General features: G+C 36.1%; 2 protein-coding genes across 3 annotated transcripts in view; one reads left to right on the top strand and one right to left on the bottom strand.

Annotated features, from left to right (window-relative positions):
• The window catches only part of LOC129945415 (putative mediator of RNA polymerase II transcription subunit 26), a 146807-nt gene that overhangs the window by 1936 nt on the left and 117925 nt on the right, over positions 1-26946 (bottom strand). For both annotated transcript variants that reach the window (XM_056055154.1, XM_056055156.1), the window contains exon 2: positions 46-2557. In XM_056055154.1, coding sequence (XP_055911129.1) covers positions 46-2557 — 2512 coding nt within the window. The remainder of the gene's footprint in view (positions 1-45; positions 2558-26946) is intronic.
• Positions 1-26946, top strand: part of LOC129945416 (actin-histidine N-methyltransferase) — a 135746-nt gene that overhangs the window by 13716 nt on the left and 95084 nt on the right. The gene's annotated exons all lie outside the window — the stretch shown is intronic.

The raw sequence follows: 26946 nt of genomic DNA, 5'->3' as shown, positions 1-26946 counted from the left end.
AGAATGAAAATTATTTGTGCACAATATTGTTGCGTGCGAACTTACTACGAATAGAGGATTTTCCAGCTGTGGTATCACGACTTTGCTCCTTCGAGGAATCATCTGTTGGTTCGATATCGATGATGGATGTGAAATAGCTGGAACCCTGTGAGTCGGTCTTGATTTCGTCGGGCTTGACACTTTTTAAATTCAACAAATTGAAGTGTGGGAAATTTTCAAAAGCTGTCACAATGTCCATGTCATCATTGACGACGACTTTCTTGCCGGGAAACACTCCTGAACGATTTTGTACGAACGTCGCCAGATGCAATTGACTTGATCCGCGTTTTCGATGCTCAATCAGCTCTTCCAGTGTCATATTTCGTTGCTCGAGAACCTTTATGAGACGATTTCCCGAACGACGATCTTCGATTAGTTCTAGAAGATCAGTTCGATCGTCGACGGGATCAATGTCGGCTAGGTCGATGTCCATTAGCACCGCATGGGGTAAATTATTATCGATGTAGTTTTTAAGTGAATTGTATCGATATATATGATCGGTTACAGGTTCTTCGAGATTTTTTGTTTTTGATTTCTCCCGATTGTCGTTTAATGGAACTAGGGAATTATTTCTGCTCATACTTGTGCTTGCATTCTCTGAGGTGTCAAATTCTTGAAGAACTTCATTCTCACCTGATGAGTAGTCAACAAAATTCGATGCTGGATCAGTGAGATCGGAAGTAGCTTCGGTTGTTGTTGATGTCGTTGTTGTCGATGATGATGATGAAGGTTGGCGGGTTCTTGATCTTTTGACAGTTGAATTATCTTCTCGGGATTCGGATGTCTCGCGTGATGGTGAAGATTCAAATGATTCTACACCCGTTCCAGTTGTAGGATCTGGCTTTTTGAAGTTTGGAATTCTTCCCAGAGGGAGTCTTGTATTTTGTCGTTTTTTGTACAATGGAATTCGAGTCGTGGATGGTTTAGGGGTAGTGGATGTAGTTGTGGTGGTTGAAAACCGCTGCTGAAGAGTTGTTTCGAAATGTTGTTGCCTGCGAGTGGTAGAAGGGCTCATTCGGATTCTCGAGGGAAATTTCAGATTTTTCCTCAAAGTGGCTGGAATTTTTGTAGCTTTGCTTTCGTTTGAGGTTTGTTCTTCTGAAAGAATCTCTTGACTTTCGCCAGATTGCGAAGATTGTTCTTCAACTGACTGATCTATTAAATTGGTATCAGTTGTGGTTGTTTTTGAAGTCGAAGTTGTAGTGGTCAAAGAATGTAATCCTAACGATGGGATTTTTCTGCTTGGCTTTCCAAACCGTTCCTTCGATAGGTTTTGATTTTCCATTTGCTTCTCCGGAGCAGCAGCTGTTGTTTGAAGTGCAAGTAGAGCGTTTTGTTTTCCCTTCAGTAGATCGTCAAGAGAGAGATTTTTCTGTTGCAGGATCTCGCTCAAGCTAAGACCACCAGAGTTTTTGAGAATCTCTTTCAAATCGATTTGTGATCGGGGTTTGGGAGATTTGCTCTCCGATGACTCCTCCCTGCTTGGATATGCCTGTTGGTGTTGATGGTCCTTCTTCGCCTGTGAATATGGTCTACGGTATGATTTATCTCTGTTTGTGGTCGACTTCTCTTCGCTTACTTGCTGTCGTTGTTTGTCCCTCTCTTCGGAGAGTTTCTGTTCCTTCTCCAAAGCCGCTAATGGCTCTCGAATTTTTTCGGAATTTCTTGATGAAAATTGCTCCCGATTTCTATCAGTGGCGGCTGCAGTTTGTGCTTTCTTTGAATTCGCTGCCCCATCACGGACTCTTTCTGTCATTCGAGATGGCACGACGGCCGCTGCTTCGGGTATAACATTTTCTGTTGGCTTTGTCGAATAGGATTCTCTGTTCTTCTCCAAAAATCTAGTTGGTGAAGGATCCTGAAGCATCTGCTCGTCGGGCTTCGTTGAGTAAATCTCTCGGTTTCTCTCCAGGATTCTTGTGGGTGAGGGATCTTGAAACTTATCGAAAATCGTACTCGTAATTGGTTGTCGTTGTATGAGTGATTCCTTAGTAGGATTGAATTCTCTTATTTTCTCCGAGAAAATTGTACTGGTCGGCGAAGGTCTTCGAATATCAGGATATTGAGAAGAATACATATTTGTATGCTGTTTAGTGGGTAAAGGATCTTCGATTATTTCCGAAGATCTGCTGCTTGTCGAAAAAGCTTCTCCAATTCTTTCGGAAAGTTTTGTTGTACTTGGTTCTTGTAGACGCTCAGACATTTGAGTGGGTAAAGCTTGGAATTGTTGAATTTTTTGTCGACCTCTTGGTAGTTCATCTTCAACATGACCACGCCAATATTGTTGTAACGGTGACAATACTGGTGGGTCGGTTGTACTACTATAAATCACAGCTTGAGGTCGTCTTTTTCGTTTACAATTTTTCATGTTAAGTTGTTGTTGTGGAGCTTCTTGTTGGTATTGTTCTTTATTGGAAGTGTCCAGATTTGACCAATTTGGATTGTAGTATTCCCGCTGGCCACCAACATCAGCTGCTGTGTTGCCTTGCACCACGAGTGATACTCCAGTCCTAAGCATCTAAAAGAACAAAAAAAGAAAAACGCATTACTTATTGTTTGCGAACACTAAGATCAGTTTTAGGAGAACTTAATTCAATTTTAAAGAAACGACAGTTTTGAAATGGAAAGAGACTAGACGACATAGAATTACTTAGTTATAAAAGATTGCAGCAGTTTATTGATCTCTAAAGGAGCTTAAGGAGTTTCACTTGGTTTCTAAACATAACTTAAACAAATTTTATTGACCTTTTAAAAATGTACATGTCTAGAGTCACGTTCCTTCAAATTGGGTACAAGTTTGAAAAGGTTTTAGAAAAATGTCTGCATTTTTCTTTCCTGGCTAAGTAAACCAATTCGTTCTATAGACTTGAGTTAAATTTAGCATTGAAAACATTAGAAATGATTTTTATAGCTGACCCGGTTAGTAATTATTTCTGATAACAATACAAGAAAGGAAAATATTTTTGTCGGCAATATTTTCTCATGCTCATTTCCCCCTAAACAAAGGACATAGGTACCAGCTGCTGTTGCAAGATTTCAAAATCTATATCACAAAAATATTGTGTGTATTGTTTGGCCTAGGGCTGATTCAACAAGTATCTTGACTATGCATTTCCCTTTATAGGTATTCTTAAAAAACAAACAAAATATCTAAAACACAAATAATATTGTAGCCCGCCATATATCTTGTTTTAGAGAAGCACTGAGGATTGTATAAACATATTTTTGCTGGAATGTTGGTAGTATTTCGATTTTTGTTTTTTTTTCCTTCTTTTTGCTGTTCTATGCCGAAAGGATTAAAGACAAAAAATCCTGCAAAACAGAAATTGTGCAACTGTCACCAAAAAAGTTCTACCTTCCTATACAGGAAGAAAATGAAGGCTTGTGCTAAGGTATAGATATAAAAAGTGATAAACTGCAATAGCAATGACCGAGGACGATATGGTATGCATTTGAACTCGTTATGTCGATGGAATGCGCTGTTGGTTTTTTAGTGTCCTCTTTTATTTTTGTTTTTGGTTCTTTTTTTTTTGTAGAAGAACATAGCTTCCTTATGCCTTTTGGCAATGTAGGAACGTCGTCGTCGTTCAATGCTGCAAAGGTGTTTAATTCCGTTAAGAGTAACCAACGAAAATTGCATGAGATTTTGCTTTGGGTGTTTACTATGTCGGATTAGGGAAACTAGGCGCCCGTGGACCCACTGTGTATGATATTAAGTTCTTGACACAGTATATGCAAATATTTTTAAGGAAAAGCGAAAATGTATTTGGGATCAATGTGCTCGAACAGCATGCGAGTTTTTGATTGGAAAAATCAATTGAACTTATGATGATGGAGAATGCTAACAATATGGGTCTTGTTTGTTTCTGGGCTTCGAGCTTTGAACTTTGATCTTAACGTTTTTGACATAAGGAAACGCTTTGCTTAGCTTCAAATTTAATGGTACTTTCGTGCCATATGTAGATTTTTTTCCAGTTTTCTAAACACGCTTTTGCGAACGGTATCTCATAATTAATCAATAACTATGTTCTTTTGCCTGGGGTCCCGAGTTGTTAGAACCATATGATATCTAATTTCTGGGCAATACCTTATGACAGCTGGTTTTGACAGGTGTCAAATGCCAAACGCTACCAACAAATATGTGACACTATTGGAAAATGTATGAAAAATTCATATCAGGGTTGCCACAAAACTTATGCAAGCTTTGTTTAATTTTTTTTGCGGCGGTCAGGCGTAGTAGGTTTCTGGCGTTCGATTGAAACTATGTCGCCTGGAAATTGTATAGGGTTTAAAGCTTCTCAGCGATAATTGCAGTGTGTCCTTGTAGTAAGACTTGTGCATAAAATTATCCACCGTTCAATAATGTCAACACATCCGCAATCACGTCTGCTTAGGTTGTTAAATCATATGCTGATAAGCACGATTATCAACTCACAACTAGGTGATTTTATTGTTCAAAGAGCTGTCAGTTGAGGTACGCCGCAAGTCGATTTCCCTTCTCCTCTCCTCTGGAACCTAGTAGTGAATAAACTACTAAGAATGGTAGAAGAGGAAGTATTCAAAGTTTTGTTTTTGCGGACGACGTTTTACCATATCAATTTCTGGGAAGCATCTTAACAGGCTGAAGGAACTACTACAAACTGCTTTAAACAAGTGTATTACTTGGCCAGATCGATGTAGACTTGGCGTCAATCCCAACAAAAAGCAATTTTTTCTTTTATGAGGAAATATAAAATTCCCCACACAAACCCTTTCTATGTAAACGGAATGTGGCCTACATTTTCAAACCAGCAAAATATTTCAAGAAAGCCACTGTGGCCCTATGGTTAGGTTAGGTTAGGTTATAGTGGCTGTCCAAGATGGAAACGGACACACTTAGGCCAGTTTAATGGCCCATTGTGATACCACATGAATCTTGAGGCTTTCTCCTAAGCTTTAGATCATTAAAGAAGAATTTTTCTAGGCAATTCTTGCGTTTTCGAGCTAGAAAAGGGCATGTGCAGAGAAGATGAAGAACCGTTTTTTTCTCTTCCTCGTCCATACAGCTTCTGCAAAAGTCATTTGAGAATACGCCTAGTCTCGTGGCGTGCTTTCCTATTAGACAGTGTCCGGTTATGACTCCTATTATCGAGCTTATATGCGATCTGCTTAGAGAGAGCAAGCACCTTGAACGTTATAAATCCAGTGTTGGCCAGATGTTTTTTGTGGCTTGACACGTGGTGATGTTGTTCCACCTGGTGCCTGCCCTCCTCGCAGCGTCTTGCATTAGCAACAGTTTAGAAGCAGCGATTGGTATGCCAGTACTTGCCAAACGTGGTAGGATGGGCTGTACTGTACCGTTCCTGGCGAGTTCATCTGCCTTACAGTGGCCTGGAATGTCTCTATGGCCCGGCACCCAGCAAAGGTGAATATTAAACTGTTGCGCCATCTCCATTAGAGATGATCGACAGTTATGGACTGTTATAGAGTTTGTAGAGACAGAGTCCAGAGATTTGATAGCGGCCTGGCTGTCAGAGAAAATACGGATATCATATGTTGATATCACGTTTTCTTTGAGCCAAGACAAGACTTCTCCAAAAGTTCCGACTGGAACACGCTGCAATGATTGGGAATTCAGTCGGTTAGAGTACACACCTCCACCAACCCATCTGTGTAAAAATGGATTGACTCATCCTCCAAGAATGTTCTATCCTCTCAAAAAGATCTGGTAGGTATAGAAATCAGGAAGTTTCTGTCAAATTGTAGTTGGGGGATGGTGTAGTCTGTGTGCTTTGGAATTGATTCTAAGTACCTTAGAATTACGGAGTGGCCAATGTTGTTGTTAGTCCACCGCTACGAAGCATTGAGGCGAATAGCAGAGCTTGCAGCTATTTGTTTGCTAAATATCTCAAAAGGTGTAAGGTAGAGCAAGGTGTCCAGCGCCGCAGACGGGGTCGTACGAAGCGATCCGCTTATACATAGGCAGGCTGAACGTTAGACTTTATTTAACTTATCCCTGTTTATACCTTTCTCTAAGTCAGTCCACTATACTGCCACACCGTACGTTAAAATCGGTCTGATTACCGATGTGTATAGCCAATGCGTGATTCTGGGTTGTAAACCCCATTTATTACCAATAGCTTTTTTGCAAGAAAAGAGAGCTACAGTAGATTTTTTGACTCTTTCCTGTACGTTGCGTTTCCAATTTAGTTTTTTGTCTAAGACAAGACCCAGGTATTTAATATAAGGAGGGTTGACAAATGGAATTTTGTATCTCCTCAAAAATAAGACCAGATCGGTTTTGTGTGGGTTAACACCCAGTCCATACCGATCAGCCCAAAGTATTAGTCTGTCCAAGGCATTTTGTAAGAGTTCTTTTAGGATATTAAGATGCTTTCCTGAAACTGCTATAGCAACGTCGTCCGCATAGGCTATCACTCTGAAACCCTCCACATCCAGACTAGTTAGGATTTCATTCACCACTAGGTTCTAGAGGGGAGGGGATAGAACACCACCTTGCGGTCTCCCTCTACTAACGAATCGTCTGCTAGAAGAGTTGCCCAGTTTTCCAGTTTTGAGTTAATTTTTCTGCTAGTAAGCATTAAATGAATTAACTCCCGAAGCGAACTCTCTACATTTGGAGATGTCAGTGCAGATGTGTCCACGTTGTTAAAGGCACCTTCGATGTCAAGGAAAGCAACCATAGTGAACTCTTTATGATGGAGGGTATATTCGATGGTGCGCACTAAAGTGTGTAACGCTGTTTCCACCGATTTACCTTTACAGTAGGCATGTTGAGACGAAGACAGAAGTCTTGTATCGATACGTGCCCTTAAATGGATATCAATCAATCTTTCCAGGGTCTTAAGAAGGTATGATGATAGACTTATAGGTCGTAGATCTTTAGGATTGACTTGGGAGCATTTACCTGCTTTAGGTATAAAAACAACTTTGACTTCTTTGTGGCCCTATTCTTTTCTAAAAAAAACTCACTGACTATACATCATCTATTAGACCGATATTGGGCTGGACACAGCATCTCCTCACAGTGGATCAATACTAATATTGTCCACTCCATTATTCTGAACTCATTCAGATCTTTTCCTAGTAACGACGACTAAATAACCCATCATCCACAATTCAACAAAAACTTGCAGGTCCACCTGGGATAATGAGACATTTCTGTCAGATGAAGCAATTTACTTTTATGCAGATGACGGATGCCGGGTCATAGAGAGAATTCTACAAATTGCAAACCTGACGAAATTACAAAAAATGGAAGAATTTTACCTCTGATGGGCAGCAAATCCAACTTGTAAACTTATGCTGAAGATAGCAAACCACAGATGGTCTAATAGAACCACTTGTCGGTCAACTAAAAACTAACTTGGTCATTACGTAATGGTTCACGCTCTAAGGAACTAATTTCAATTTGTAAACTGCACATTAGCTCCGTAATAGGAGTCTTTACAGGACAATACTAAATGGGTAGGCATGTTTTTCGACTTAGTGCTCCTGCAAACGATGTTTACAGAAGCTGCATGGATGAAGCTGAAGAAGCCATAGTGTCTCACTTTCTATGTTCATGTTCAAGACGAAGATTCCACCTTGGAGACCTTTACTACACTACTACGATCCTAGTGACCAATGAAATTCCGACATCTATTGCTTCATAACTCTAAATAATTCAATGAGCTATGTAGATCCATCTGTGGCGTGGTGAGAGTTGGTGGGTAAAACTGTCATGCCAGAGGTCTTGGTCCCTGCCATCTACATTTTTTTTTCACGGGTAATGCCTCTTGCGAAGAATCGACATATCCTCCAAGAGTAATTCTTGTCATTAAAAGTGCTTAGCCGTTCGGATTCGTCTTAAAAAACTGTAGGTCCCCTCGATTCCGGACATGACTCGAACACAGGAATGTTTAAGATTTGAAAGTCACTAGTTCTCAACGGACTGTTGCGCCACCAATTTTGTTTGTTTAAGGTAGATCTTAAGATCCATGTGGTAACACCAACTATTGGTCTAAGCGTGTTGATTTTTCCGTCAACAGCTACCTTAACATAACCTATCCCCTATATGACCAAAAGCGCGTTCTTACAACATCATTGTGTTTGCAGAAACGTAAGAAAAAACAGTTTTATGATCCTAAAAGTTCTTAATAGAATCGTGGTCCGCATTTCTGCTGAAATTCCGAGTGTTTCCTCATATCAAACACATAGCAGAGGTGCCTTAGAGTCATAAAAATAATAAATTCGATTTTTAATCAACGAATTTAAATGCCCTAAGTAAACTCCAAATCCAGCACCGTAGCTTAGGGTATACGAGTACACCCTTAACCATAAAATCACTTTGACAGAATAGCTTTTGGGTTTTTACTTACCTCATATCTATGAGTCTTTTTTCTGTTTTAGTTTTAGGTTGTTTTTTTTTTACTCTTGTGTGTTTTGTGTTACATGGAAAAGTGTTTCGAAAATCATAAACAGAACAAGAAAAAAAAACTGAGTTTTGTTCGTGCTTTGGAATAATGTTTTTCTACCTATCTCTACGAGCAGGTTGGGTTGGTGACAGGAAATCGATCAATATTATCTTATGACCAAAAAAACATGTATCAGATTATAATATCTTGAGAGTAAAGAAATTTGAATGTTTTTTCATAGACAAGTTTTAAGATGTGTTTCATAAGAAAATCAGTGATAAGAAGAAGACATAATTCAAAAAACCATAATATCAAGAGGGAAAGAAGATACTGAAAAAAAGTGTCAACATGAGGAGATATTTTTATAGAAGTAGAAAGATTCTTAGAATTTTTGATAGTTTATCATGTTTTTTTTTTTTTTTTGATAAAATCAATCAGATATCACCTGATAAGGAATGTTAGTTGTTGTTGTTGTTGTAGTGGTTGATGGCACTGTACTACGCACAGGAATAATAGGTAACATAAAGAAAAATGGTTTTCGAAAACGCATTGGACATGGAAAAATGTAACGACCCTTACTGCATAGTTGTACCTGCAAAAAAAAGAAGTAAAGTAAATCCATGAAATGTGGACATATCTACATTTGTAGAAATCTTGTGGTGCTCAAGAAAGTGCATGTGAAGAATTTAAGATGTGATGTTGTTAATCATGGTTATTGACGTAATCTATGTGGATTCGGATTGGCATAAAATATATATGTACGAGTAGTAAAATAAACAGAATCAAATTAAGGGTTTTCCAAAAGTTTGAATAGCCCACTATTTGCATAGTTGTCATTTTCGAAGCTGTCATCTATTGACATTTGGCAAGTACACACTATGCTATTATTATTTTTCCATTTTTATTGGCTAAAATACGGAATTCTAAATGAATGTTTTAGTCCTGGTCCTGTTGGAATATGTTGAAAAAATGTGTGTTTTACGTTTCGTATCCAACATTTTTTTTTTGTCAACGAGTCTCTGATATTTTGGAAAATTCGTAAAAAAACGTTTTAGAAATTTAGTTACGAACCATAGACATATAACGAAATTGTCTGCTATTCCTAAAATGTTAGAATCCCTTGTGTGTGACTTACTTGTTCGTCTTTAATATTTGAAATTCAAAATGGGTTTGTGGAGCAAAACCTACAGTTACTAATTTAAAACAATTGTCTACTTTTTGTTTAGATGCATTCAAAAAACAGTCTCAAGTCGATTGCATCATTACATTAATAAATTATTGGACTTTGGAACGACCATTATAACGTCATGTTCAGGAGTAACCTTCATGTCAATTTAAAGTCAATTCTGGTGTACCTCAAGGAAGTCTCCTTGGTCCATTGCTGTTTATTTTATTTATTAATGATTTTCCTTCCATTTAAAATAATTTAAGATAGCTCATATATGCAGATGATGTTAATAATTTTTTTTAATTTATTGACTACCAACCAAAAACAAACCATTTCGTACTTTTAATAAAGTTAGAGAGACGTTTTGTGTCAATCGTTGCCAGTTGACTGGTGTTATCGAAGAAGGGATTACCGAGAAAGTTATTCCTTCTAATGGAGAGTGCTGGACATGTACATAGAAGTTGTTGGACTGTTTCCTCTTCCTTCTCGTCCATGCAGCTTCTACAGAAGTCATTTGTATAGACCCCTAGCCTCAGAGCATGTCTTCCTATGGGGCAGTGTCCCGTTATTACTCCAATTGTAGAGCTTATACTTTGTCTGCTCAGTGATATCAAGCCTTTTGACCGTTTTAACTCAATACTTGGCCATATTTGCTTGGTTGCTAGGCAGGTGGTACTCTGTGACCATCTAGCATTTGTTGTTTCTAGAGCATATTGCTTGAGAAGATATTTGCGTGTAGCAAGTGGTGTTCCTATGTTATGTTTTTGCCTAACATAAGGCAGAAGTGTTCCGTTTTTGGCGAGCTCATCGGCTCTGCAATTTCCCGGAATGTCTCTGTGGCCCGGCACCCAAATGAGGTGAATGTTAAACTGTTCCGTCATCTCATTCAGAGATGATTGACAATCGTGGACTGTTCGAGAGTTTGTGGAGACAGACGCGAGAGATTTAAGAGCGGCTTGGCTGTCTGAGAATATTCGTATATCTTTACAAGATATAACGTTTTCTTTGAGCCAGGATAGTGCTTCTTTAATCGCCATTACTTTTGCCTGGAATACACTACATTGATTGGGAAGTCTATAGGAAAGACTGAGATACAGTTGTTCCGAAAAGATACCACTTCCAACTCCGTGATCGGTCTTTGAACCGTCTGTATAGAAGTGTACCACATCGTCTTCCAGGGGTCTCTCTTCTTCCCAAGAGGATCTTGAAGGGATGGACACATGTAAGCCTTTACCGAATACCATTTTTGGGGTCTAAGCGATCTGGGATAGATTTGAAACTGTCTAGAATAGTAGTATGTCCAGTATTGTTACTGGTCCATTGAGATGTGGCTCTAAGCCTCACACATGAGTTGGCTGCACCTTTTTGGAGAAGATGTCAAGTGGTGTTAGGTTTAAAAGCACTTCCAGTGCTGCGGATGGTGTTGAGCGAAGTGCTCCTGTGATGCACATACCTGCTGAGCGCTGGACTTTGATGAGCTTATTTAGATTTAGTCCAGTGCGGTCCACCATACGTCAGCTCCATAAATGAGTATCGGTCTGATTAATGAAGTGTATAGCCAGTGGGTTATTTTTGGGGAGAAGCCCCATTTTGATTCTATGGCCTTTTTACAAGCGCTACAGTAGCCTTTTTTACTCTTTCATCAATATTTGCCTTCCAATTTAGTTTTATGTCTAAAATGAGGCCTAAATATTTGGCTTGGTCGGAAAAGCTTAATGGTATTCCTCTAATCTTGGGTGGGCTAATCTGAGGAATTTTATATCTTCTCGAAAAGAGTATTAATTCCGTTTTGTGTGGATTGACGTACAATCCACATTGCTTAGCCCATTTTGTTAGTCTGTTTAAGTCATTTTGTAGGAGTTCCTAGAGAACTTGAGAGTGCTTCCCAGATACGGATATTGCAACGTTGTCAGCATAGGCAATCACCTTGAAACCCTCTGCTTCCAATGATGTAAGTAGGTCGTTTACTACAATGTTCCAGAAAAAGGACCCCACCTTCGGGAGTGCCTCGATTCATCGATCTGGTGGAAGTAAAACTTCTCATGCAAGAAGTTATTGTCCTGCTTTTGAGCATGAGACTTATAAGATCTATGAGCGATTTCACTAATTTCAGCTTATCCATTGCTATTGTGATCGCCTGGTAACTGACGTTGTCGAAAGCTCCTTCAGTATCTAGGAACGCTACTAAGTTATAAAGATCACTATAATTATAACAAAATTATAATTATTACAAAAAAGACTTGGTTTCGTCAAAAGATTTTCCCAAAAGTTCCATCTTCCATATGTTAATAAAATTCTATCATTTCTGTCAATTTGCCTCATTTAAAAGTTTGTAGGTTTTCGTGTTTTGTTAAAAAAGTTGTCCGTTGAATTATTCTTAAAAAAATTAAAATGATCAACAGCATTTTGCTTATAATGAAACAGTTTGATTTCAAAATGTATTTTTGTTAACGAGATTTTTAGTCGAAAACCAATTTTTACTAATTTTAGTAGCATTTCTTAAAAGTTTTTATTTCTTATATAAACAAATACAAATAAGATTAATGAAATTAATTTAAAGTCAAACTCTTCTATTATTCACGAGATATCGAGAACCGATCATCAATGTTTACCAATTTCGCGTACTATTTTTTGTAGATGATATCTTTCTACGAAAAAAATTGGCTGTTCGATTATTTTATACAATTAACTGAATTTCAAAAACATTCAACAACAATGTAGAAAACAATATTTCTTGTAAGAAAAAATTAGTTTGAATCTAAAATCTCAAATTTTTGAAAATTTGAGTAAATATTTAATTTTTAGGAACTTTTAGTGGGATCTCTGAAATCACGCCATAGAAAATTACGCCAAAAAAATAAAATGGAAAAATCGCCAAAAATTCTCCATACAATTTTTTGGCTTTTTTTCTAGGAAAAAGAACCCAAAGAGTTTGTTGTTAATTCCGGATTTTTTCCGAAAATTTCTTGGCGTTTTTTCTTTTAGAATAATGAAAAAAGGCCAAACAATTTTTCTTAAAGGAAAAAGCGCCACAAAATAAACTTATTGTCTTTTTTTCCGAATCGAATAAGGAAAATAAGCCAGAAAATTAACCGTTCGTTCTTCCAAATCAAAATTAAATTGTTGGTCGAAGACATTGGTCTTTCAATGTGACCTCAAACGAGTTTTATCACGAAATTGTTAATTCTGTTGACTCGAGCCCCGTTGTATAGGACCTCGTTGGAATAGTAATGCACATAAGAGGATTCGGCTGTTCGATATAAGCCGGTACAGCGTCGTAAACACTGCCGCTCGAACACCCGAAACTTCCTTCTCTCTGGGAAGGGGCAACGTTGAGCCACACAGGACAACCATAAACGATCATTGGCCGTATGAGGGCCATGTAGCAAATTACCTTCACTCTGGGGTCAAGCCGACTGCTAAAAAAGAGCAGTTTCGTCAGAGTGAAGGCTCCTCTGGCCCTGGTCAGAGCAGCATTTATATGTCTTTCGAAATATAAATACTGATCTAACCAGATACCGAGTTACTTCACTACACTTTTGTTCGCCAATGGCTGCCCGCGAAAATCAACGATGACCATCTTGCGCCAACTGGAAATCACTCTTCAAGAGAATTCTAATAACCTCAACCTTTCGGGCCGTTCTTTACGCAATTAGATTGTCGGCGTACGCAATTGCCTTTGTAAAACTACCTATCAGATCGCTGTTGTAAATGCTAAAGAGAATCGGCAAATTCACCGCTCCCTGTTGAAGACCATTTTTAATTGAGAATGTTGTGGTAGAAGTTACATTGCCACTTTTGACAACAAACTTTCTACCGTTAAGCATATCATACAGCATATACAACAATTGCTTGCTTATGCCAAGTCTGCTCAGTTTTAGGTAAAGATCCTCTAACCATACGGTGTCAAAGGCCTTTTCCAAATCAACCAGAACAGCACCTGTACATTGTTGTTTTGATTTATTCCATTGGATATCAGAAACGAGTTTAGACGTAGCATGAATTGTGTCATGACCCGCCTTGAACCCGAACTGTTTATCCGGAATTATTTTGTAGTCCGCAGCCCACTTAGTCAGAGCCCTATTAATGATCTTTTCGAAAACTTTGCTGATGCTCGGAAGAAGACTTATCGACCGAAGACTTGACGGGTTTTGAGTTGTCCTTTCCACAGAGAGGATGAGGGAGAGGATGAACCACAGCGGTCTTCCAATGCACTGGATAATATGCATTCTTCAGTGCATTATTGAAGAGTGGGGTTTAAATGTCAATTGCCTCTATTAGTAAATGTCTTAGTACAACGTTGGATATTCCATCGACACCTGCTGACTTTTTGTTTTTTATTGAGTTGAAGATGAGCTGAAGCTCAACCATCGTCACTAACAAGGGACTTGGTCCCGTTTGCTCGGCGATTATAAGGAATCGTCATTGAACCACATGAAACCGCGGTTCTCAGATCGCCATTGTGTCATATCATTTCGAAGGTAAAAGTGATTAAGTAGGGCTCTGTTTTCCAGGTCATGGTTGGGGCGAATGCTAATATTCACCTTGTACACTTGCTGGAAAGCAGCTCCTACCGCCTCCACTTTTCCTTCGAATCTTCAATTATGTAAAAGTCATCGTCAAAGATGGCTTCCTCTGGATCTATTTGCGCTGTCATGAGTACGTCTCTGTTCTCTTCGGTTCTTTGGAGTTTCAGACTCGGAAAGTCATTGTCGTTCTTTTTCTTGAATATTTTGTTGATTTTAGGGAACATACTAGGGTCACTCGAATTAACTGACCGAATCTTGCGGTCCCAGTACTTGTTTATTGATAACCTGTAGTTATCCTTAATGAACAGATTGACATTTTTTATTGACGACTTCAGTGTCCTAACCTCCAAGTCGTGTGGGTCTGTAAGTCTTCTGTATAAGTTTTTGAGTCTTATCAGTCCAACGAACTAACCATCATGCCACGGGTACTACAAGTTGCCAATTAGATATTTCAAAATATAATAAATCATATGTTTTCGAGATATTCGAATCTAAAATAAGTTTTTACCAATTTGTGTTGTATTTTTTGTAGATATATTAGCTTATAAAAAAAACTCCTAATTAGATGAAAATCTTACCAATTGTTAAAAACAATAATATTTATAAGATAAATATTTTCTTATATAATATATAGATTAGCAAATGTCTTTAATTTTTACAAAGATATTCGAGTCACAAATAAATTTTTACCAAACTTTAGTAGTATTTTTTTTTTAAGTTGACATTTCAATTTTTGCCAACATTTTTATAAGACATACATATGTCAGCAATTAAATTGGAGGCACTTTCATATTTTTGCAAAATGATTGAAACGATAAATATATTTTTCAATTTATTTGATTTATTTAAAAAAACCGTTAGTTGAATTTTCGAATTTATAACAATTTCGTACCATGAAACATGACATCTTTACTAGTTCTTGAGGTTTTGAAGACTTAAAAAGGTAATTCTTCACATGCAGACATTTCTAAAAACCTTTGACTTAGATTCAAGAAATATTAGAATTCTCAAATCGGATCGATTGCGATAACTTCCAACGGAAATTTTAAAATGCCAAAGTCAATAAAAGTTGTAAAAGAATGCAATCTTTTGTGAGTGTAATTGAATCGCTTTAATTTAAAGATTTCATTTAAATAAATTCTTAGTACCCGTGGCATTTGTACTGTCATGCCAGAGGTCTTGGTCTTGACAAATTCTCCAAAAGTAATTCTTGTCATGAAAATTGCTTTCTCAAATTAGCCGTTCGGGTTCGGCTTAAAACTGTAGGTCCCCTCCATAGCACTCGCACACAGGAATGGTTGGGAGTCTTAAGTCACTAGGCCCTAGTTCTCAACGGACTGTTGAGCCACCCAATAATTTAAATGAATTTAGTCTTTGAAGTTGGCAATCACTAACAATTGAATATCAAAAATTCTGCACAGTTTTTCTTCATTTGAAAAATCATGTATTCTTGCAGCCATTTAGAATTTGAAAAAAGCTTTCGGTATTTTTAACGAATAGCGGATATAAATATCCACTGAACCAATCTAATCAACACAAAAGTGTTGCAATTAAAAAGTTAATTCCAGAACAAGTTTAATAGTGCCCAGTAGCGCAGTCTCGAAATACTTTCTCTTAAAAAATCATATGAAAACATACTGAAAAATAATTCAAATGTAATAACTGCTCTCATATGCAAATTCATGCAGAAACTAAATTAGATTAGTTTGAGTTAAGACTAGACTCATAGCTATGGTGCATTTTTACGTGAGTACATTCAATGTACGTAAGCCAATAAACTTCATTATATTCAATTTTGATTAAAACAAGATTTTAAAAAAGAAATAAGTTCAACTGAACTAAAAAAAAAATACGAAAAATCTGAACCACGAATATAATTTTATTGCATGAGTTGCTGCGAGTAAAGTAATACAAGAGACCATAACACGTTAGCGTGTAGTTTGAGGAAAACACTTTCATTTAATGCAATTTTCAATTAAGCCAGATGCTACCAACTGGAAGCTAAATGAAGAGAAATTCCATGCCATTTGCTATCTATTTATTGTACTATATCTATAAGTATATTCTATACAATATGTAGGTATGTATGTACATTTTGATTACAGCGGAACCGGATGGATGGATGCTTTGAAACATATTATTTTGATGATATATGCACTCGAACGTATTTAATTACAGGGAACAGCAATAATGTAACTTTGTTACAAAATGCACAGCTGGTGTAAGTATATTTGCTGTTCATTACATATAAAAGAGCAAAAGAGAGTGTTCACGGGAAATCAAAGCAACATTCATATAAAGGAATGTAAATACAATAAATTGGGATGAAAAGTTAAACATTTGATTATGTTATTGAAATTGATACAAATAAAATTTCTGGTTAAATTTGATAAAGTTTAGGAGACACACATATGAACCATTCAGAATCAAGGTATTCGAGTGAAAATGAAGAGTACCAGAGTTTAAATATTTACAAATATCGTCCATCCATCCGGCGTCTGGGTTGCCAAATTATAGTAGTTATGTGCTTTACATTTTAATAGGGTGTCCCAAAGAATACTAAATGTTTAAGGTTTCGACGATTTTAACATCAATACTAATAAGATTTTATTGTATCACATAATATACCAAAAAAAATGTATAGTTTGGGGTTCTAGTCCGAAAATATCTATTCAAAAATTCCATTTAATTGTATGTTTCGACGCCCTATTAAAACAAAAACCTAAGGTACGACCAACATGAAAATCTCTCCGTGCCCGTCTGTCGATATTTCTTTAAGCTTTAAAAAATATTAATAACAACATTTTTCGGAAGATAAAAAAGTTTAAGTCAATATCTTTATTTGTTCCGAATACACGAGTCGAATACCATTTTTTCTCAGTTTTAAGATTATTTTGTTTCGGTTTTTTTTGTAAAAAAAAATGTCTTCAATTTGGTTTTTCTGAAAAATTAACTTAAAATTAACATCAATATTCTGCATATGCTAAAATATGTTTTGTTTAAATATTTAATTTTGTTTTCGAGATGTTTCAGGAGAAAACCTATTTTTAGTAACATTGAAGGCTTTTATTTCTTTTAAAATAGAGCCCATTGTTTTCTCTAAAAATTACCCTATATTGATACCAATCATGCTTATTTTGAGATTCGAACGAAACGTTGAATTTTTGTTTATTTTGAGATTCGAATGAAAAATATTCATTGCAGAAAATTAACCTTTTTCTGGAGATCAGATGTTTTAAATGATTCGACATTTTGATTTGATTTAGTGTGACCACACTTAATTCTGAATTGAAATATGAAGTGAATTGAAATATGAAGTGAAGTAATAAAGTGATAAAGAAATATATTCAAGACATGAAATTACAAATTAGTTCAACTAACGTAACCATTTTGGTTTACGTAGGTAGAAATGGCGATCTTAAGGCAACCTAGCCTGATATCCAATTAGCGCCGTTTTGATACCAAAAACTCGTTTGACCTGTGATTGAAAGGGATAGATTTATATGTTAAAGCCATTTTGTCGCATTGAGAAAAAAGATTAGGCCTCTAATCTTTGTCTCAGAAAGCTCATCAAGTTCGTGAAAGAATGCTTTTTCAAAGTATTTCATTCAAGCAGGACATTTGCAGAGGAAATGGATTATCGTTTCACTTTCTCTTTGGTCACTACAACTACGGCAAAAGGTGTTGTAAGAGATCCCCAACTACTTTGCATGAACTCCTATATGCCAATGTCCGGTACAAACCGCAACAATCCTGGCTATGTCTTGCCTTGGCCTGCATGGAAGATCGTTTGTACGGGTTTTTTATAGTTGGGCCATATCTTCCTAGATATAATGCAGTTGGGTAAATTGCTTCACCTTCGGTTTGATTCAGTTTGGTAGATAGAAAAGATTTGACCCTTCATAGCACCAAGAGGAATGTTACCCATTTCCGCAAGTGAGCTATGAAGGGCCGATCCTTGCCTGGCTAGCTCGTCAGCCCGTTCATTTCCCACGATATCACTATGGCCCGGAACCCAGACCAGGGTAACACCGAGGTTAATATTCAGGTTGTGGCTGAGTTAATGGCTTTGACAGCTGCCTGACTATCTGTAAAGATAGCCGCATTGCGGTTTTGGTTTGGGTTTTGTTTAAGTATCTCACATGCCTTCCTTATTGCCAGCACTTCAGCCTGAAAAACGCTAGCAAAGTCAGGAAGCCTAAAGGATTTAGCTACATTTAGGGACTCAGAAAAGATCCCAGAACCAACTCCGCACTCCGTCTTTGAGCCGTCAGTAAAGATGACTGTGTCGAAACCTATCGACACGATGTCATCTTCCCAATCTTCTCTGGATGGTAAAATAACCTCAAAACCCGTACTAAGGCCAAAGTAGGAGTGCAGTAGTCAGTGTCTACCGAGATAATATCTGAGGGAATCAATTTCGTTGTGTTGCTGTGATCATAAGGTTTTGACAACCAGCTGTTTGATTCCTTCAGTCTAATAGCGCTGCAAGAAACTATGTATTTAATAAAAAGGTTTATTAGTAGAAGATCGAAAATAACGTTTAAGGCCCCTGTGGTGCCCACGCAATCCGTTCTCTGAACCTTCTTTAGCTTATCACCCATTTTGGTTTGAATTTTAAATGTTGTGGCTACACCGTTTAAAATGCTATGTACATATATTCGTCACACATGGTCACACTTTCAATTGAAATGAAAACAATCAAAGTTTATAAACTTCAAATCCGTGCATCTTTTCTTAGTTTGGACAAAGTAAACAATGGCAATAATTTTTTTTCTTTATTCTAATGGAGAAAAACGAGAACATGTTTTTAGAAGAAGTTTGACGATTTACAGAAAAACCCTTTGCTACCTCCGGATTCTCCTCCATCAAACTTATCAGGACTTCTTTTTGCTCCCTATAAGAATTTGACTGTGCCCTTTATAAAATAACAAAAACAAAACTCGTCAATATAGCCAATTTCGTTTAATTATCGTAAAAAAATTACTTACATGTTCCTTTAGCTATTCACAAGAAAATATCTGAACGACGCAAAAATGACATTTGATTCGAAAGATTCGACCGAATCTCAAAATAAAATCTCGAATTGGAATAACTTTCGACCAAAAACAAATCTCAAAATAAGCGTGAATATTTTGTAAAGAATCAAATAATTTTTCAGTCAATACCTTCATTTATTCTTGAAACATTTGAGCCAAAAATAGGTTTGTACCAACTATTTTGTGTAGTATATTGTTTAGATTTTTATTTTTATAAAAATCTGTCGATGGCATTTTTTCTAAAAACCTTACCTAATTTAGTTTGATAAGGATAATTAAATTTTTTTTTTATAAAAAACAAGTGACAAGTCAAAGACTTTTCTAAAAAATGTATCAGATCAACTTGTTTTTAGCGAACTCTCTAAAAACCTTTGATTTAGATTCTAGAGACCTTTAAATGTCGAGTTATCACTAAACTGTCATAGAGAATAAATAAAGATTGTTTTTCAAAATACAATTTCGTCGTTTTTACAGTTTTATAAGATCTTAACAATAAAAAAATAATTCATGCGGGTGATCATGTTTATTAACTTACCATACGAAGTTATTGTAATCGGTCCGATTTTTAGAATTGAAAATTTGGATATTTTTCGACGTTTCAAGGTCACTAGAGTTTAAATAAAAGATTTTTATAGGGATATAGGGATGCGTGCGTACGTCCGTACGTTCGGGAAGTTTTTCTCGTCGGCCATTGCTTAAGAACCACTAGAGATATCGACTTCAAATCATTTTGTTTATATAGATAATAATACAGAAAGATGCAGAAAATGCTCTGAAAAAATTACCATAGCAATATAAAAACAAAGGTGAACATTTTGGTTAACCCAAAATATCTCAAAAACCAATAACATTAGACACTTGAATTAAATTGAAATTATTTATTGTAATGTGATAAAAACAAGTATATTTTTTGAAAAAAAATCCAATTAACCGTTTTGTTTATAAATCAACAAAAATTGACCCAAAATGTCACCTCAAATATTTTACAAACAAAAAATATTTGTTTTTTTTTTCCAAAATAATTGTATTCAACGAACAATAACGTTTTTGCAATTTGTTCAAATTTCGAGAAAAATCGAATTGATAGTTTTTTTCCCAAAAATAAAAACCTAAAAAAAAGACATTGCCAAAAATTGGTAAAAATTGATTTTCGACTCAAATATCTTTTCAAAAATTTGAGATAATGTTTTCAAACTAATTTCATCCAATAAAAAGTATTGTTGTCAACATTTAGTAAAATTTTGAAAAAAACCGAATTGACAGTTTTTTTTTTAAATAAAAAACCTAAACATAGCATTACTAAAAGTTGGTAAAAATTATTTTTTTTAGAAAATTTGAGATCATAGCTTTTTTCTTATAAGAATTATTGTTTTTAACATTCGGTTAAATTTTAAGAAAAATCAAATTGACGGTTTTTTTTTACAAAAAACAAAAGCTAAAAAAATTAACTTTCGACTCAAATATCTTTTCAATAATTACAAATTTTGGCTTTAGACTAATTTTGTCTCACAGAAAATAATGTTTTTGAAATTAATTTGTATTTGTTTATAAAAAAATTAACTTTTAAGAAATGCTACAAAAATTGGTAAAATTTTATTTTCGATTTTAAATCTTGAGTTTTCTCATTGCTTGCTCCAAATGATTCCATAAATATTCTGTGGGATTAACGTCAGGAGATTGTGGGTAAGTTTTTAGTTGCTTTAGAGCAATCACTCACTAGTTTTGAAGGCAGTGTGCTTAGGATCATTGTCTTGTTGAAAGACAAATTAGTTCCTAAGTTATTTAAATTATAATGCAAAATGTCAATGTACATGTTGACCTTCAATGAAACTTTAATTGCTGACGCCATTTGCAGCCATACCCCTCATGTTTGACTGTAGGCACATCATTTTTAATTGTTCAGCCCCGTATTTGGTTTTCGCCACACATATTGGTTTCATCACTCCCAAAAATTGTATATTTTGACTTATCAGAAAAAATAACCGATTCCATTTCTTTGGCAAAGTTGAGAGTGCTTATTTTGTTTTTTTTTTTTTTCGCACTTCTTTAACCCTAAAACCTTACCCAGAGTGCTGTATCACCCTGTGCTTTATTTGATTGATAATATTTGTTTAAATCATTAAATTAAAATGTGTTGATGTTTTAATAAAATGTTTGATTTATTCTTTTTAAATATTAATGAAAGTAAACAAAAAAAAATTAAATGTAAATAGGATTTTATTAAATAATATCTTGAAATAAAAAACAGGGTGCGCTGGCACCCAGGGTATGAAAAGTCTACTCTCAATATGGCTAGTGTTCTAGGGTTAAGAATTTTGCGTTTTCCCTATCAGGAAAATACGAGGTCGTCCTATTCTTTTCTTGTTTTCCGGTGAATTGGTGTTTTTCAATTTTGTGAGCTTTTTACCAATTTTATTGTACGCAAAGCCATTTTGTTAATTTTTTAATTTTTTACAGATTCATTTGACTATTAAGATTTTCCTGGAAAAAAAAACCTTCAAAAAATGCAATTGCCCATGAATATAGCATGACTTTCTAAACATCTAAATTTAATTTAATTTAATAAAAATCAATTCTTTGTATGATCTGGAAACTCAATTTAACCTTGGTTTTAGTAGCTTAAAATAGTATACCCAATCGAAGGAATGGATTCATATGCATATTATTATCTGCAAAAAGTAAAAATAGAATTCACTCAAAATGTGGAAAATTTTAATGGGGAAACAATGTTCACTAACTATAATACTCACTTCCTGATATAAATGGTATTCATAAGCTAGTTCGTGATTTAATAGAACTGTTTACGTTTAAATCTGAAAATTGTGTTTTTGACTCTTTTACTGTTCATTGATTCAATTGTTTCAATTTTGGGGATTAACTATTGTATCGTTTCTGCAAAATTCTCACGTCGAAAAAACCCAGTTATAAAAAACCTCCTATGTGAACCGTTTGGCAATATGAGAAAGCCAACTGGGACGGTCTCAATGAATTCTTTAGTAACTTTAACTGGTCACTATGCTTCCTCGATAGTGACGTGGATTCCAGCGCAGAAATGGTAATTCTTTGTGGAATGAGAAATTTTATCCCGAATAGGGTGAAATCTATCAAACCCAAAAAGAACTCATGGGTTGATTCGAGCTGTAAAGAGGTTATTAGGTTTAGCGATGTAAGTTTCCGTTGTTATAAAGCCAACCCGACTGAGGAAAACCGGAATAAGTTTAAACAAGCTAGAAAGGTCTGTAATGGTCATATTCGACGAACCAAATTTTTGCATGATCAGAAATTAAGGCAAAAAATACTACAATGTCCCAAAGGTAGTAAAAATTTCTGGTCCTACTCCCTATGTAAGCTCGATTGATAAAGCCAATTTGCTTGCAGTACATTTTGCTGTTAATTTGACGCTACCGGATAGTGTCATGAGTCCTCCTGTTCTTGAGAACGTAAATGATTCTATGGGACGAATCTTCTATCGCACTCGTGCCGTCGAAAAAGTACTGAAAGACCTTGACATACACAAATCCGCTGGCCCGGATAGTATTCCCCCTATTGTTCTGAAAAGGTGTTCTTCAACGCTGGCAAAACCACTGCGTAAGCTTTTCCATCTGTCCTATTCTACAGGTCTCTTCCCGAGTGGATGGAAAACTGCATTTGTCCAGCCTGTCCCTAAAAAAGGCGAATCCTCCTTTCCCTCAAACTATCGTCCAAATGCACTTACGTCCCTTCTTTCTAAGGTCATGGAAACGCTGATTAATTTTCAGCTTAAGAAATATCTTGAAAAACGGAAGCTTCTTAATGACCGACAGTATGGCTTTCGTAGCAATAGGTCCACTGGTGATCTTATGGTTCATCTCACCGAACAGTGGAACAAATCTTTACATCGTTTTGGAGAAAGTAAGATTATTGCACTTGATATTTCAAAAGCTCTCTTATCGAAAATGCGTGCTTTTGGTATTGATGATTCTCTTCTTCGTTGAATTAGAAATTACCTTTCTAACCGTTCGATACAAGTTGTATTGGATGGTTTCAAGTCTGAAATTCATAAAATAAATGCTGGTGTACCCCAGGGATCTGTTTTGTCTCCGACTCTCTTCCTTATATTCATAAACGATCTTTTGTCTGTCACTTCTAATCCATTTTACTGTTTCGCCAACGACAGTACCCTGAGTTTTTTTTTATATTTGTTTCTAGATTCACATTCTTGTACTTCGGATGTGGAATTTAAACGGCAGCGTATGATAAGCTCATTAAATTCTGATCTTGACAGCATTGTCCAATGGGGAATTAAAAACCGTGTAGAATTTAATGCTTCGAAAACTCAATGCTTTCTCCTGTCGTTAAAGCGTAACACACCCCCGATGCCGCTATCCATGAGCGGCACTTGCATCCAGGAAACTAATCAACTTTCAGTACTCGGTATGAATATCACAGATCACCTCTTATGGAATGATCACATATTCGATATCGCCAAAAATGCTGCCAGCTGCTTAGGATTTCTCCGAAGATGCAAGAAATTTTTCAACCCGTCCAAAGCTTGAATATAATTCGTACATCTGGGCAGGTGCCCCCAAAACAAGTTTAAATCTCTTGGATAGAATTCAAAAAAGGGCTTTAAAAATGATAGGCGACAGAACTATAATCGAAACATTTACATCGCTAGAACACCCTTGCAATGTTTCATGTCTTTCGTTATTTTATAGATATTTTTACAAACAATGTTCTGACGAATTAGCCAGTTGCATTCCACCCCTTAAACAATTCAGCCGTACTATTTGCACTCCTAGGAATGCTCATCAGTTTACCCTTGAGCTCAATTTCGGGCGTACTGTCAAGTACAGAGATTCTTTCTTAAATCGCACATCGAGGATGTGGAATGCTCTGTCCAACTCTGTTTTTCCCTCCCATTTTGATGTTCAGAACTTTAAGACCAATGTGCACCGGCACTGTGTTTAAATATAAACATATAAAGGGTACAAATAACCCCTTTAGTGCTTGTGAATATACAAAAAAAAAACAGGATATGTACGTCTAATTCGGCACTGTAAAGCACAACAGAAACAAATATTTTTTATTTTATGGATCAATTATTCACATCTAATAAATTAATATAGTGCTTCAAAAGCTCGTCTAGAATTGAGACTTAAAGCTATCAGCCATTACACTGAGCGTATTTTTAGAGAGACTTACATATGTACATATATCAAAATCACTTGCTCGTCTAAAAAAAAGATGTTTACGGAGATTGATCTTGAAATATCGTAAGACCATAAACAAAATGCAAACTTTTTTAATGTTCAAATAATTTAAAAAATAAGTGCGCATACGCCTAAGTGTGCAATTTTTTTCTTCCATTCATACTCACAGTAGCTTTATTTTTGTGTTTCGACTCTACATACCACTTCGCTTCAGCTGAATACGCACAAACATTTCTAAAAAAAAATGTGCATTTTTTTCAAATATTGCGAGATTTTGCGGCATCTGTTGATGACATGCACTTCCCTCAGATTTTAAGAAAGGAGTTTTGTTTTCGCCCACATATGAAAAGAAGATGTTTTATTTTGAGCCAAGTGAATTGGTACAATAACAATTTTATAGTTGCTTATTAGCTTTTTCAAAAAAACATTAAGAAAGTTAAAAAACGCAACAACAGTAGCTTGAAGATGAGTGATACTAAAGTGTGCATCAGTTTTGTTTGTTTCTGTGGCAAAAACAAAACAAAAAATAGGCATAAACGATAGTTACTTAATAGTTCTAAATTCAATTCTAGCCAACTTAAAGGAAACTTAAGTAAACCGCACTACTTGACAAACAACGAAAAGCTATTTTCGATGCCCTGATGCTCCGGTCAGCCTTTTATTCTTACGATTTTAGAAATGAAATGGTTTTTTAAAGCTTCATAAAATTCGTGAAGGATGTATTGTGATATGGAAAGCTGTCAGTTATAATGGAACAGTTTGCATTGAGGTTAGTGACTTGCAACTCAGGAATGGACAACTCATGTAGAATTTGTCAATTCCTTGCAAGACGCAGTACCCGTGAAAAGACTTAAGATGGCGTAGGCAGGGATCGAACCCAAGACCTCTGGCATGACAGTCTAACGCACTAACCATCATGCCACGGGTACTAGGGTACGGGTCTCTACATACAGATTAATGCAGATGGGTATAAGGGAATCTTGAAAAGACATTTTTTAGCAACTAAACTTGGCCTTCAAAATTTATATCAGACCTATCCACTTGGTACGTATAACTAAAGCTTGGACAGAGGATCAAAATTTGCACTTCATTCAATGACCGCCGTACTTATATAGTCTAAACATTATTAAGTATACTTAAGGATGGTTAATGTTAATATCTTATGAGAGTGGTTGTCAGTTTGAAGACAAAGAATCCTAAATATCTGTAGTCAAGTTAGCATGGGGCGAAATTTCATTGAACTAATGTCAAAAGCAAAGTTAGAATGACCAACTATCAAACTTAACAGAAACTTGTCTAATTCCAATCCAATAACGATTTTGGCAAGAGAACGATAACTCAGGCGACGAGGTATTATAACAGATTTTTTTATAACAATTAATAACAAGCTTTTTTTTACTATTAGGAGCAGGGGATCTATCTCCACCCGTTAAGGCGAGATGGCAATTTGAAAATAATAAAGATATTAACAATTAAGACTTATACGTTTTCTTAAACCCAACATTCTGTTCTATTAGCCCGCTTTGAAATCAAGTCAAATCTATACATAATTGTATGAAGAAGGTGATTTTTTATAAGTTATAAGAAAGTTTAAAAAAAAACACATACAATTCAGAAAAACGCATGAAATCTTTATTTGAATCGTAGTCCGGTCCAAATAATTTAATGTTTAAAGATTATTTCATGCAAATGTTGACCTTGACTTCGCCTCAAATGGTCCATCCGCTTAGTTCAATTTTTGGCATACTTTTTCCAACATTTCGGCCGGTATCTCACGAATAAATGCTTCAATGTTGTCTTCCACTAAGTCAATTGAAGCAGACTTGTCTGTATAGACATGAGCTTTAACACTGCACTACAAAAAAAGGCTAAAGGCGTTAAATCGCACGATCTAGGCGGCCAATTGACCGGTCCTGAACGTGAAATAAAATGTGTACCGAACTCGCCTCTCAATAAGTCAATTGTTGCGTGTTCTGTGTGGCATGTGTGAAGAGCACATGTCATGCAACTCAATCTCAAGATTCGCATCTTAAAAGAAGTTCGGTGCAATGATGCCACCAGTCCATAAACCGCACCAAACTGTGACCTTTTCTGGATGCATTGTTCTTGCAAGCTTCTCGCTGATATTCACTCCAAAATCGACAATTCTGCTTCTTAACGTACCCATTGAGTCAAAAATGAGCTTCGTCGCTGAACACAATTTTTCTGCAAAAAAGTAGATCTTCGGCCAACTTTCCAAGAGCCCATTTACCAAAAATTGTAAGTTGCAGTAGGTCGTTCAACTCTTGTACCAGCCTAAATCCTTCCGCAAAATTCTCCACGTTGTTGAGTAACAGAGGCCCAATTGCTGCAAACGGCGAAGTATCGATAATTGATGGTTAACATTAACACTGGCCGATACAGCTGCGATATTTTCTTCAGTTAGCACTCTAAGTAAGCGTGTTGGTGGTTTATTGTCCAAAAATGTAAATTTGGTGCGAAATTTAATTAGTAGCCCGAATAGCCTCTTCAGTGGGTTAAATAAACGGCCATAAAATGGAAGAAGCACGCGATGAACTTTCTTAACAGAGCACGCATTTGGAT

The sequence above is a fragment of the Eupeodes corollae genome, chromosome 2 (assembly GCF_945859685.1).
Source record: "Eupeodes corollae chromosome 2, idEupCoro1.1, whole genome shotgun sequence".
Lineage (NCBI taxonomy): Eukaryota > Metazoa > Arthropoda > Insecta > Diptera > Syrphidae > Eupeodes > Eupeodes corollae.
The sequence above is the reverse complement of the archived record's forward strand: the minus strand, read 5'-3'. Positions and strand labels throughout refer to the sequence as shown.